Source organism: Biomphalaria glabrata, chromosome 5 (genome assembly GCF_947242115.1).
Source record: "Biomphalaria glabrata chromosome 5, xgBioGlab47.1, whole genome shotgun sequence".
Lineage (NCBI taxonomy): Eukaryota > Metazoa > Mollusca > Gastropoda > Planorbidae > Biomphalaria > Biomphalaria glabrata.
Window position 1 is genome coordinate 25018919 of NC_074715.1, and position 14852 is coordinate 25033770.

At 37.7% G+C, this 14852-nt stretch overlaps 1 protein-coding gene across 15 annotated transcripts in view; it reads left to right on the forward strand.

The window, feature by feature from the left end:
• The window catches only part of LOC106059246 (cAMP-specific 3',5'-cyclic phosphodiesterase 4C-like), a 295596-nt gene that overhangs the window by 252428 nt on the left and 28316 nt on the right, over positions 1 to 14852 (forward strand). For all 15 annotated transcript variants that reach the window (XM_056029187.1, XM_056029188.1, XM_056029189.1 and 12 more), the window contains 2 exons: positions 1744 to 1932; positions 14360 to 14464. In XM_056029187.1, the coding sequence (XP_055885162.1) occupies positions 1744 to 1932; positions 14360 to 14464 (294 nt within the window). The remainder of the gene's footprint in view (positions 1 to 1743; positions 1933 to 14359; positions 14465 to 14852) is intronic.

Sequence of the window (14852 nt, forward strand, 5' to 3'; positions counted from 1 at the left end):
ACACAAACAAAATGTTGCTGAGACACAAACAAAATGTTGCTGAGACACAAACAAAATGTTGCTGAGACACAAACAAAATGTTGCTGAGACACAAACAAAATGTTGCTGAGACACAAACAAAATGTTGCTGAGACACAAACAAAATGTTGTAAAACTGCCCCCCCCCCCAATCCTTCCACTTCTATATCTTCCACATGGACTTTCTTTGTAGTCCTTATGAGATAACTTATGAGATAACTTATGAGATAACGTATGAGATAACGTATGAGATAACGTATGAGATAACTTATGAGATAACTTATGAGATAACGTATGAGATAACGTATGAGATAACTTATGAGATAACTTATGAGATAACGTATGAGATAACTTATGAGATAACGTATGAGATAACGTATGAGATAACTTATGAGATAACGTATGAGATAACTTATGAGTTAACTTATGAGATAACTTATGAGATAACTAGCCAAAGAGTTGGAGAGGTGTAGTTTAGACACAATCACATAGAAGATTAACAAACCTGTTCAGTAAACAAGTGAATCTGTTCAGTAAACTAGTGAATCTGTTCAGTAAACTAGTGAATCTGTTCAGTAAACTAGTGAATCTATTCAGTAAACTAGTGAATCTATTCAGTAAACTAGTAAATCTATTCAGTAAACTAGTGAATCTGTTCAGTAAACTAGTGAATCTGTTCAGTAAACTAGTGAATCTGTTCAGTAAACTATTGAATCTGTTCAGTAAACTAGTGAATCTGTTCAGGAAACTACTGAATCTGTTCAGGAAACTAGTGAATCTGTTAGTGAATCTGTTCAGTAAACTAGTGCATCTGTTCAGTAAACTAGTGAATCTGTTCAGTAAACTATTGAATCTGTTCAGTAAACTAGTGAATCTGTTCAGGAAACTAGTGAATCTGTTCAGGAAACTAGTGAATCTGTTAGTGAATCTGTTCAGTAAACTAGTGCATCTGTTCAGTAAACTAGTGCATCTGTTCAGTAAACTAGAGAATCTGTTTAGTAAACTTCTGAAATAGTTCATTAAGCTAGTGAAACCAAACCAGTGAATTGCTAATTAGAAACCAGTGGCCAGTTCAACGAAGCTAAAGCTACTAATCTATAGATTTTTATTTCTGAGCAGCTCGTTTACATTCAGGTCTTAAGTAACCACCTGTACTGTAAGGAATGTTCAGGCCTTAAGTAACCACCTGTACCGTAAGGAACATTCAGGCCTTAAGTAACCACCTGTACCTTAAGGAACGTTCAGGCCTTAAGTAATCACCTGTACCTTAAGGAACGTTTAGGCCTTAAGTAACCACATGTACCGTAAGGTAACGTTTTTGCATGGGATAGGGTTAGGGGATCATATTTTTCCAAATGTATTTTTTTCCACTGAAACTTGATATTGTCATGATAACTTTATTCTATTAAAAACTTTGTTGCTTTTTTTTCATCTCTTCTTTTATTCTATTGTTAATGTTTACATATTAATGTTTAAGATGCCAATGCTGAAGATGCTAATGTTTAGGAAAATTGAATAAATCGTAGGGTATTATTTTCTAGATTTCTATATATGTCATATTATTGTCCATATTGAGCTTGAATATAATCCATATTGAGCTTGAATATAATCCATATTGAGCTTGAATATAATCCATATTGTGTTTGAACATTATTTAAATCGAGTTTGCCATTTGTTGACTTTATAGTTTTGAATTCTTGATTTTAATTTTTTTTTCCTTTTCAGTTTCGATGTTGAAAATGGACCAAGTGGTCAAGGCCGATCACCTCTCGATGGCGGAAGTCCCTCATCAGCTTTGGTACTACAAAATCTTCCCCAGCGGAGGGAATCATTTTTATACAGATCGGACAGTGACTACGAACTATCCCCCAAGTCAATGTCCAGACATTCGTCCATGCAAAGTGAAGTTACACAGTAAGTACTGAAAATGTAGTCACACTAGTTTAGACTGTGTTGTAATTTGACAGCATTTCCTTTCTTTTGTTTTCGTGGCGAAAGAGAAAAACTTAAAAGGAACATTAGCTCATGAACCAGGGGTTGATCATCTTTGAAACCACATCTGTACTGCTGTTTATGTAATACTACATTCCTCATTAATCTTCGGACTCGAAGACAAGCCTTATTGATTTCATAGCAGCCACACTCGTTTAGACTTCCTAACAGTCTGATATTAGTCCCACTAGAGGCTGCCTGGTCGTGGGGCCTGAGCTCTGAGCAGCCACACTAGTTTAGACTTCCTGATATTAGTCCCACTAATGGCTGCCTGGTCGTGTGGCCTGAGCTCTGGACTGCCGTCTCCATGGTCATGCTTTCAAACCCTGCCCTCCCCCTCCTGCTGGTGGTTTGGGCCCTAGGTTGTAATCACCTGAAGGAACATCCGAAACATGTCAACAATAAGCAAGGACTAGTTTAGCATAAGCATAAGCAGTGTGTCCTTTGAGCAGGGGCGGACTGGCTATATGGGCAAAGGGGCGAATGCCCGGTGGGCCGGTACCAAATGGGCCGGTCTGGTCGCGACCAAAGAAAAAAAAATTCAATGCAGACAACTTTAAAAAAAAAGTGACAGCAGCAAGACACAAAGGCCCGAACACGTTTTCTTGATGTTGTTGTTGTTTTTTTTATAATTATTATTACAATTAATTTTGTTTGAAATTCAACAAGAATATAATTTTAAGAATTACACTATACACTGTACGTATTATCATTTGTAAAACGTTAGACCGTACTTTCTGCTATGCACGAGCGGCATGGCCTTCAACACTACTTCGATGTCTACGGACTGTGTTTGGCCTGATCATTTTGCTGGTCGGCATGGGCCTTTGATGGCACTCCCATTTTTGTTTTGCTCCTTCCCTCCCCGTCTTCTGATGGTTCCATGAAGGTTAACGAAAAAGAGGGATGGGAGAGGATAAGTTAGAAAACATTGATGTAACGCGGCAAAAGGGGAGACAATTAGCTCGTTAACAAAACTTAATAGAAGTTAACACATACACACAGCCGCGAAATTGCAAACCACCCAACTTATTCATTGCTCAATATGGGTATAAAGTTCTACTTTCTGCGATTTGAAAAGAAAAAGTAAGTTTCTTGTTTATTTGTAATAACATAGATCTAAAAATACTACACTTAAGGCTTACAAAATAAAAATTGTTTAATTAAAATATAAATCTAGATCTAAATCATCCTCATACCATTATGATTAATGGCAAACTTATGCTTAGTATGAAGTCAATAATAATGAAAATTATTACAATAATTAAAATAATTTATATAGCGCTGTCACATCCGATATTTAATGAAAGGAGATTTAGAATCATTTATATTTTAAATAATATATTCATATACAAATCGCGTTTTTAAGAATGTACTAGGACGAAGCCAGAACTTTTCACAATTAGAAGTACCTCTCTAACCGTTCTGCTTTCTCTTATCTTTTAAAGGAATATATATAGATTTATCTATCTATATATATATATATATTTATATATATAGTTCGTCCATCGTAGTTCGATTATGACCACTTTGTCATCCAGGGGGCTGAGGGCTTTGCACTGGGGTCTTATGTCTCCTCGTGTGGCTGGTGAGACCTATGTGAGCCCGGAATGTTCGGCCGCACACTGGGCAGGTTATTCCAGCTGGAGCTAGTGTCATTGGCCTTGCTTTTCTTCTCTGGCGTTTTTCTTCTGCCAGCATTGTTCTCTTTTCCTCAGCAACCTGTGCGCCGGTTTTCACAGCGGGACGTCATGATGCTCTGTCATGTGCCTCTGTCTCCCAGGTGGCTGTGTCTATGCTGAACGCCTTCAGAGAAGCTTTGAGGGTGTCCACGAAGCGCTTTCTTTGACCACCTTGCGTGCGCTTTCCTTCGCTTAGTTGGCCATACAAGAGTTGTTTAGGGATGCGGTGGTCTTTCATTCTGCATACGTGTCCTGCCCATCGCAACTGGGACTTCATCAGGATTGTGTGGATGCTTTGCAGACTCGCCTTTGAAGGACTTGAGTATCTGGTATTTTGTCTTGCCATTTGACATTCAGTATTTTTCACAGACATGTCATGTGGAAGTGATTCAGTTTCTTTGCATGTTAACTGTACACTATCAATGTTTCTGAGGCATACAGCAATGTAGGGAGGATGACAGCTCGATAGACCCCTAGTTTTGTATTTGTGGTGATACCACTTTAAAAGAATGGGTTGCCTGAGTCAGCCAGGAAAACCAATGACTTAGCATATTTTAAGTCACAGATCAACATACATGACTAGATTGACACGTGAAATGCGTACGACCTAATTATTTTATTTTTTTAAAGAAACGTCTGTAATCTATAAGTAATACCAAAAAGCTTCAAACTCATTAAGGCTGCTATTGCAGTGTTTATAGTTTTCGGACTACATACATGTATAAATAGAACACATTATATAAGCCTACGAAAGCATACATCCAGTTTTCGATGCGTTTTCAAGCTTTGTATATTTTGAATAGAATTAGGCGTACACCTAAGATAAAGCACATGGGCGTAGACGAGAGGGGAGGAGTTCAAACCATCACTTGCCTCAGACCTCATTGTCTGAAAGGGAAACTTTACTTACTTCCTCAGTGCAGCCAACTTAAGCAAACTACAGTCACCAAATTTCATGAGCGTAGCCAAAAGGGGTTTGTGGTTCCCCCCCCCCCTTTAGTACAAAACTAAAGCATGTTACCATTTTCTACCTGTCGCTGGACTCCAGTAAATAGAAGATTTAGTTTTTGATTTTTTTAGCGGAAGAGTAGCAGGCTAATTGCACTGTAGATACCTCAAAATATGCATTTTTTAAAGCTTAAAATAACGGAAAGCTTACGGCGCTCCCCCAGACTTCCTAGCTGTCCCTTGGTGGTGTATACTACCTTTCACTAATTATAAGAAGAGAGTATTCTAGAGTAGAAAAAAACGTTTAAAAAAATGAAAGATCAGAATGTAATGAAGATTAATTACATATACACACACAATAATATATATATATTTATATAAATTGCGGAGGGCCCCCCCACACACACCGAAAATATATGACATCCTATTTTTGGCCGGTTTATATGGTAATGCCCGGGCCGATTTTGATACCCAGCCCGCCCCTGCCTTTGAGTAGCTGTGTATCTTTTGAGTAGCTGTGTGTCTTGTATCTAACAGTGTGTCTTTTGAGAAGCTGTGAGTCTTGTATTTGAGTGTCCTTTGAGTAGCTGTGTGTCTTGTATTTGTGTGTCCTTTGAGTAGCTGTGTATTCTTTGAGAAGCTCTGTATTATTTGAGTAACAGTGTGTCCTATGTCTGGCAATGTGTCCTTTGTCAGGCAGTCTATCCATTGAGTAGCAGTGTGTCTTGTATTTAACAGTGTGCCTTTTGAGTAGCAGTTTACTTTTTGAGTAGCTTTGTGTCCTGTGTCTAGCATTGTGTTCTTTGAGTATTAGTGTGTCCTGTGTCTAGCATTGTGTTCTTTGAGTATTAGTGTGTCCTGTGTCTAGCATTGTGTTCTTTGAGTATTAGTGTGTCCTGTGTCTAGCATTGTGTTCTTTGAGTATTAGTGTGTCCTGTGTCTAGCATTGTGTTCTTTGAGTATTAGTGTGTCCTGTGTCTAGCATTGTGTTCTTTGAGTATTAGTGTGTCCTGTGTCTAGCATTGTGTTCTTTGAGTATTAGTGTGTCCTGTGTCTAGCATTGTGTTCATTGAGTATTAGTGTGTCCTGTGTCTAGCATTGTGTTCTTTGAGTATTAGTGTGTCCTGTGTCTAGCATTGTGTTCTTTGAGTATTAGTGTGTCCTGTGTCTAGCATTGTGTTCTTTGAGTATTAGTGTGTCCTGTGTCTAGCATTGTGTTCTTTGAGTATTAGTGTGTCCTGTGTCTAGCATTGTGTTCTTTGAGTATTAGTGTGTCCTGTGTCTAGCATTGTGTTCTTTGAGTATTAGTGTGTCCTGTGTCTAGCATTGTGTTCTTTGAGTATTAGTGTGTCCTGTGTCTAGCATTGTGTTCTTTGAGTATTAGTGTGTCCTGTGTCTAGCATTGTGTTCTTTGAGTATTAGTGTGTCCTGTGTCTAGCATTGTGTTCTTTGAGTATTAGTGTGTCCTGTGTTTAGCAGTGTGTGGAATTTCAGAACCTTTGTAAACATTGGAAACTAAAGCCTGACATCGAGCTAATAAACAAAAATTACACTATGATGTATCGAGGTAATAAGCAAAGATTACACTATGATGTATCGAGGTAATAAGCAAAGATTACAATATGATATGTTTGTGTGTGTGAGTGAGAGAGATGTTGACACGTGAAGCTTGAGATTCACTACTATACAAATGTATTGTACCCTACAGCATTCTGGAATAACATTGATCAGTGATGACATTATGTATGAAGCGGTCTGAGTTACACTCTGCGATGCTCCTTTAAACCATGTGATGACGGTGTTAGTCTTGTGTACACGTAACTGGGGGAATCAGATCCATAGATTTATGTAAATAGCATTCATCAGGGAATCATCGGCACTCATATTTAGTATGTGAAACAAGATATAAATATAAAGGGTCTATGTCCTTTGGGTCTATGTCAAGTAATAAGAATAACTGGTAGTTGTCACTGATGTAGAAAATTGAAAGATATCTATGAATTACAATGCAACAGAGGATGAATTTTAATATTTAATAAAGTTTTAAGATTTTAAGATCTAAATGTAACAGAGAACCAAAACCAATACTGTCAATAGATAACTTGATCCATAAAACACTAGAAGAAACAAAAAGGTTACATGACCAATGGCTTTATTTCTGTTTGTAGTTTCTTCAAAGCTATACAAAAGTATAGTACCTGCTGACTGTCGCTCGGTTGGAATGATTTGGAAACATTGTTGTCATGACGAAATAAAGCGCTCGGAAAGCGACTTCCAATCCAGCGGACTTGTTCTGTTATTTTATAATGTCATTGTACACGGCTATTTCACTAGAAAGTCTCATAGTGTCCCTACAGTCTTGGGAAACTGTTGCTCACATCCAGTCGTCTTATAGTGCAGCTTTTGGGTACAAACATTTTGGCTGAGAAAAAAGTCTTTGCAGTGTAACATGTCTGCAGTGGTTACGTTCCGACATTGAATATTGAAGTTAAGTGCATGATACGTAAGAACATTGAAGCAGACCTTTTGTTAGGCTCCATAATCATTCTCTTCTATAGTCATACTTAAAACTCTGTCGGTTAAAAGGTAAAGCATTTATAGTAATTTCGCACTTTTCCTCTGATCGACTTCAAATCATTGCATTAGTGTTCTAAAGAAAGTTGTATAAAACAAAATAGTGTTCTAAAGAAAGTTGTATCTAATGTTTTATAAAGGCGTTGCATTACAGAGTAAATATATATGTAACATTTATTTTCAATACATATATATATATCAGTGGCGTAGCTGCCAATGTGCGGGTGGTGCGGGCCGCACAGAGCACCAAGTGGAGAGGGGCCCCAAAATTCCCCCAGTGTGTATTAATTTCCTATTTCCCTGAGCGTTTCAGTAAAAACGACTAATTGTATGGACACGAACAAACATAAACTGCTGTATTTTAAACATGAACTAACGATTTATAAACTAGTCATGGCGCTATTTTCTTTCATCTCCTTGACTATTTCTTCAATACAATGTAAGCTATAGAACAGTTTGAATCTAATTTACTACATTTATTTCGGACACACGGTACATGTTGTTACTACACAGATCGATGCTCTGTAATATAAAGAAGAAGAAGATAGGCCAACCTTTTTTTACTTCATTGTTTAGTCCATTGGTTTAATCTAGATATTGAGTTTACAAATATATTTCTAAACTCTATCTCTAAATATTTGTCTTAGTTTATTCATTTCTTTATGATTCTTAATAGTTTAATTTTTGAAATAATTCTATTGTAATGTCAATACTTTTAAATAAGCTAACCTTTGTTTTCTACGAGTTTTTTTTTTAACTAACTAGTTAATTGTAATACTGTAACGTAAACAAAATGATGAACAGTGCTCAAGACTGACTAGTCTGGCTGGCGCCTCAAAACCCGTTTAAGCTCAGACGGAGAAATCGGCATTTCTGGTTCTGTCCAGTCTGTGTAGTCTATAAGGGCCCCATACCCAGATCTATCGGGGTCCCTGATTACCGACCCATCGGTGTAGCAGAAAATGGCATCTGATGGGTAGGACTTTAGTGTAGCTGATGCCAAGTTTTGGAGTATGGCAGGTGTTAATCGCCTCTTGGTGGCTCCCTCTTGCCCTATAAGGGACATGTTTATTTGTGGGGCCGGCAATCTCCTCCACGGAGGGCAAGTATTAATTCTTCTAATAGGAATTCTATCAGTGGAGAGCCCAGATGATTTTGACAAATTGGCCGCAATGTGGAGGAACGATCGCATTTTTATACGGTTCCTCTCTCTCCACTGGTGCACTAAGATTGTGGTTGGTAGCCTAGAGTCGCCCCTTTTGTAGCGCTCGTAGGCCGCAAGTACCGCCCTCTCCCTCCTTAAATGTAAAGGGGCCACGTTTGTTAAGATTTCATCATCTTCATTTAAATCCAAAGATGGATTCAATGAGGGGTGGAGGTTATCCCCGAAAACCGAAAATAGAAAAACATGAGACCAGCAGAGCTCACATTCAGTCATCGTTGTCATGGATAATGACGGGTTGCAGGTTCGTGAGTCTTTTATTGACTTCATCGACACAAAGGACAAGCATGCTGCTGGAATCGCTGAGATGATTCTAGAGAAACTGCGTTCGGATGGCTTAGACACAATGGACTGCAGGGGTCAAGGCTATGATAATGCTGCGGTCATGAAAGGTCAAAACTACGGTGTCCAAAAACGTATTCTAGAAGTCACTATTCATTGCCTGCTCAAACTCTGGAGACATTAACTAGCAGAGATGAAAATTCATCGACTAGATCTGAAGCAGGTGGATTATTGGTTGCTGTTCAGTCTTTTAATTTTCTCACCTATCTTGGATTTTGGGCTCCTGTATTAACTGAAATTAATGATGCGCAATTCTACCTTCAAAAACAAGGATTATCTATTCGAGACTGCTCACTCAAACTAAAAACATTAGAGACATTTTTAAGTAGTAATCGAGAGGACATCGCTGAAGCTAGCATTACCTTTGCCGAAAGCGTGTGTTCAGATCTGAGAATCAGTACAGTACCTCAAAAACATATTGGCCATAAGAAAAAGATGCCTGGTGAGAAAAGTGACTACTCTGTACTTACACACAAAGAAGAGCTACGAAGGGAAATTTATTCTACCTTGGACAGGATTGTTCAAGAAATAATCACCCGATTCGAGCAACTTCATGATGTAGCAGATAGATATGAATTTTTGTCGCCTTTCCAGCTATTAAATCCTCAGGTCGAAATCAATCTCGATAGTACTCCTAGCGACATTGATAAAAACGAATTTCTGCTGGAGCGAAAGAGGCTTCAACGGTTTGTCACAGTTTCATCAGAAGCCTCCGAATTTTCAAAACAAAGACCTGTTGAGTTCTTGAATTTTATAAATAAATATTAGCTAGATGATTCAGTCCCGAATATCGTCATCATGATTCGCATATTTTTGACTATTGCGGTAAACGTCGCTACATGCGAGAGAAGTTTTTCCAACCTTAAACTGATCAAGAATTACTTGCGATCAACGATGACAAATTTACGACTCACTAATTTGGACATTTTGTCAATTGAACAAGAGCTGGTGGAAAAAAATGGATTTCGATAAAATTATTGATACTTTTGCCAGCAAGAAAGCGCGTAAAATTCATTTGTAGTATGTTTATGTAAAAGTGATTTTTTTTTGAATTAACAATATTTGATTTATGAATACATATTATTTTGAACAGGTTTTGCAATGTTATTAATTAGTTATTTGTTGGTTGTTGTTTGTTTTTTTTTTGGGGGGGGACATCAAGATGAGATACCGCACCAGGCATCATATCCTCTAGCTACGCCACTGATATATATATATATATATATATATATATATATATATATATATATATTATTCTAAGTCTAGATAAAAAAAAATAATTAAATGCTAGATTCAAAATAATTCATACCATTGTCCATTTCACTCAATATAAGCTTTGTTTTGTAAAAGTATTTTTATATTTTACTTTTTACATTTCACTCTGAACACTTAGATGTCTAGATTTAGATCTATCCCACAATCCAAATCTGTGCTTCTTAAAGTCCTTGTCGTGATATCAGTCGCATGTCTAATGTAAGCTTTGAAAAATTGAAATAATTATAGACTTCTAATACCATTGTTTTTATGTTTCAACATCACTGCCTGGTTTGGAAAAACAAACCTCAGAAAATCCAAAAATGCTGCTTGTAACGTGATAGGCAACAAACAAAAGCTCGTCTCGTGATTCGAAACAAAAAAACATTCGTAAAAAAAAGTTTGGAAGGTTTTCAAGATAAAAAAACAACAACTCTTTGATTCATTACATTTTACCATCACAAGACGCCGCCCACAAATACAGAAAACATGAGCTCCTTTGTTCCCCTGACAATTAAATCATCAAATACTTTCTGAATATCTGATATTCACATTTCACTTATTATATTTGAGTGACAATCGTATATACGTATCTATTGTTTGTTATCGTTTTAATGTTCTATAATGTCTAATTGTAAGACAAATTCGCTCATGAATAATGAAGATATTACTATTCTTATTATTGTTTGTTCTCTTGTATAATGCTACATTATAAAAATACGTGTAAGATTATCTTTGTCTCTTTATCTTATAAAATAATAAATCTTTACAGACTTGTCCATTTGTGTCTCTTATACAATGATAGATAAACGACGACACGGGGGATCACTTGACGAAGACCGTGTGAGAACGCTTTCTAACTCCAGGGCCTTGTTCCAGACCCTTCACCGAGCACTGTTGTAGTCCGTTAAGTGATAGCTCACCGCCATATCTGGTCAGCCTGTGGATCTGTTGCCTTTGGATGGCAAGTGAAAACACGCACGTACACACACACACACACACACACACACACAAGTTATGGCTATAGAAGAGATTTAGAAGTAGTCGACAACACACACACACACGTGAAGACTCTAGAAGAGATGAAGACTTCTATCAGACTGGATAAATGTATGAAGGACGTCCTCTAACAATGTCTCATGGGTCGCTATAGTCGATACTAATTGCTTCCAACTGTGAACGCCCGCCCCCTTTATCCTTTCCACCGCAAGTCCCACAAGGTCGGCGTCTAACTTTGAATAATGGACTCGTATTCGTAGATGACCAGTCGAACAGATCGAAAACATCACAAGAGATTCGAGACATCGATGATAGATCATGTTACAGTCGTGGGGTGGGGGGGGGGGGTTAATTCATAACTACAAACTTTCCTCTCCGGAAAGAGTGAGTGAATGAATGGGAAATAGTGTGTGAGAAAGAGAGAGAGGAAACTGAATTGTGTATGTCAGAGGGTGTTAGTTAAGTCCCAAGTTTCCAATGGCGGCGAATAGAACAAATTGGAAGGAGGCTCAGGGGCACAAGTTTCTTGCAGAGTTTAGATACCCCAAGTAACTCGTTTTCTGTTGAGAGACGACATCGCTTGCTTCTTCGTTTTTGTTTTTCACACTTCCGGTTTTGACAAATGTTTTTACCAAACTGTTTTCTGGTCTACAGTTCTTTAATGCCAGTATGAGCCTTATAGCTTTCATCATGGCTAGGTCAAGGGCACTTAGGAGATAGAGAAAGGAGAGTTGTTTGTACATAGGTTTAGGTATTCCAGTACATAGGTTTAGGTATTCCAGTACTTAGGTTTAGGTATTCCAGTACATAGGTTTAGGTATTCCAGTACATAGGTTTAGGTACTCCAGACCAGTACATAGGTTTAGGTATTCGAAGTGCATAGGTTTAGGTATTCGAAGTACATAGGTTTAGGTATTCCAGTACATAGGTTTAGGTATTCCAGTACATAGGTTTAGGTATTCCAGTACATAGGTTTAGGTATTCCAGTACATAGGTTTAGGTATTCGAAGTCATTGGATAAGCTGTAAAGTAGAAACATACTTCTAGGATATAGACGTTACTTTAAAAAAAAGATAATTACGTCCAAAGCATTTCATAGGAAAATGTAGCCCTATTAGATTGGAACGTAATAAGATTAGATAACCATTTTGAACACAAATATTTACAGTATTCTGAGATGTGATATGGCCTCACACCAACGGTCCTGATTTCAAAATAAACTTTATTCCACACCAGAGCTTAAAGGAACTTGTTAGCACCGAGAGGGTCAGTGCTTGTAAACTTGATATGGTCAGCATGGAGGATGACCGCAACTCCATCTCGGGTCGACGTGTTAAGTCTCAATCGCAGACCCACTTGCCAGTGGTCAGTTCCCCCGATTATTGTAACTCAGTCAGCGCAACAATTGATTAGGTCATCGCGTAAGTGTGTGTCAAAGTCTTGTATGTCCATCCTTGGTGCGGGTGTTCAATGGACCAGGAACTAGTGAGTATCTTACCGCAGTGGTCTGCTATCGATTCACGCTCTGAGCATGTACACAAGGGAGACCACTCACTAAGGGGAGCTGATTCCCTCAGTCAATACACTTCAAATAAACATCTCTATGTTACCGTCGACTCGCGATTGCACTGCTCGGCGAGTTATTTCTTTGTATTATTATTCAGGTGCACATAACAATTTACTCTGGATGGCGAACATGAAAGTGAGTTTAAAAAGGAATGAATGAAATGGGGAATGGAATTACCTCCCCTTGAAAGTTAGTCTATCAAGGAAAGAAGATGTGAGTGTGGTTGAATTGCCTCCCCTTGAAGGCTATGAAGGAATGGACGAAGGAGTATTGGATCACCTCCCCTTTCTTTAGCCTCGTACTTGGTTCGGTTATTGTTTTGTTTGTTTATTTATTACCTCTGCTGTATGGGTTCTGCTATGACCAGGCCATTTCCTGTGTACTTAACTGTGATGACGTATTTACATTTAGTTGCACTGGCCCGGGGTAGTCCTATTGACGTGCTAAGAAGTCAGCTGCTCTTGCGTCCTCTACTGCTGTAGTGAAATTCTATTTCATTCAATTTTTTTTTCCATTAAAAACACAACATAAAATCAGTTTTTTAATTTATTGGACTAATGAAAGCTATCTATTGTTCTTTGTCCTTTAATCCTTTCACTGTATGAAATAGTAGGCCCTATTTTAAGATAATTTACTTTTAAAAAATACAATGTCCAGTCGCCCTACGGCTTGATCCGCCTCTGAATGTATGCTACATGTAGCTTCTATAGACAACTCTTTAGAACAATGTAATCTACTAGAATATGTGTCTTACATATTCTCCTTCAGTGGCCATCTCGACACACACTTCTGTAGTTAATGTTAAAACTTCCATAAGATAGACAGGATTAGTACAGCGATTGGACCCCGCGATCACCTGCTAACTACTATCAAAAAAAAAAACGCAAAGTAAAACTCTATAGCAATATCACACGGTCCACAGGGATGGGAAGACAACTTAAAAGAATGGACTGGCCTGTTTTTTGAAAGAGATTCTATTCAAGGCATAAGACAGAGGAAAGGAGAAAGATGGACAGATCTTGTGTAGTGCCCCAACGGTGCAACAGACTAATAGAAAAATAATAATAAGGCTTGTCTTCGAGTCCGGAGATTAATGAGGAGTGCAATATTTCACGTGGATACGCAGCCCTAGCTGTGACCTACATATTTTGCCACATCTAGCGCAGACATAATCATTTTCCGCCGGTGGTTGATTTAGATTTTCTTTTCGATGTCTAGGTCTGTCCTCGGCAGAGGATTTTCTTTTGGTCTAATCTGGCCTTTCTGTCCCACATGAAACTGCAACAGACTAACGAAAAGGTGAAGTTGAATCTATAAATAGAGAGATAGAAGGAGTATTTCTTCTAAAGAAGCTTTTAGCAATGCTAATACAAGGGACGTTTCCACTTTAAATGTTTTTGTTTCAAATGCGTAGTAGCTTCTACCAGTCAACCAACAATCAAATGTTTGCATACAAATTATTTTCTTCATGCATAACACATTCCAGTAGGACAGAACGTTTAAACTCAATTCGATTTTTGGGGGCTCACTCTCTACTTGATGTATTTCTAAGTCGATTCATTGTGTCTATCTTTAATAGTGCTACAATTGTGTCTAACTTTAATAGTGCTACAATTGTGTCTAACTTTAATAGTGCTACAATTGTGTCTAACTTTAATAGTGCTACAATTGTGTCTAACTTTAATAGTGCTACAATTGTGTCTAACTTTAATAGTGCTACAATTGTGTCTAACTTAGTGCGACAATTGTGTCTCGTTCCAGACATGCTGAAGACTTGATAGTAACACCGTTTGCTCAAATTTTGGCCAGTCTACGTAGCGTGAGAGCCAACTATATCAATCTAACCAATGTCCCGAACAAAGAAAGGTAAGCTCATAAAACATTCAGAAAAATATATATTAGAATGTTTATACAAAGAAGGATGACGGAATATATCGTTTATAATCAGGAATTAGTTATTAGTAAAAATAATGATTTTAGAATCAGGAATTAGTTATTAGTAAAAATAATGATTTTAGAATCATAAGGGAAAGCTGCGATTCGTTACAGAATGTTAGTCATTCTATAAATAGATTTCTTCACCAATTTACAAATTTGTCATCACACCATTTAAGGAAGTTGTCTACTTCCAGTGAAGCCTTTGAAATGAGCAGACGTAACGAAAGAAATGTTTCAGTCTGTAAGTAGACCGAACTTTTCATTGGTGTACAGATTTGGCGCTACGTTCTTGTCTATTGACTTTAATTAGAATTTA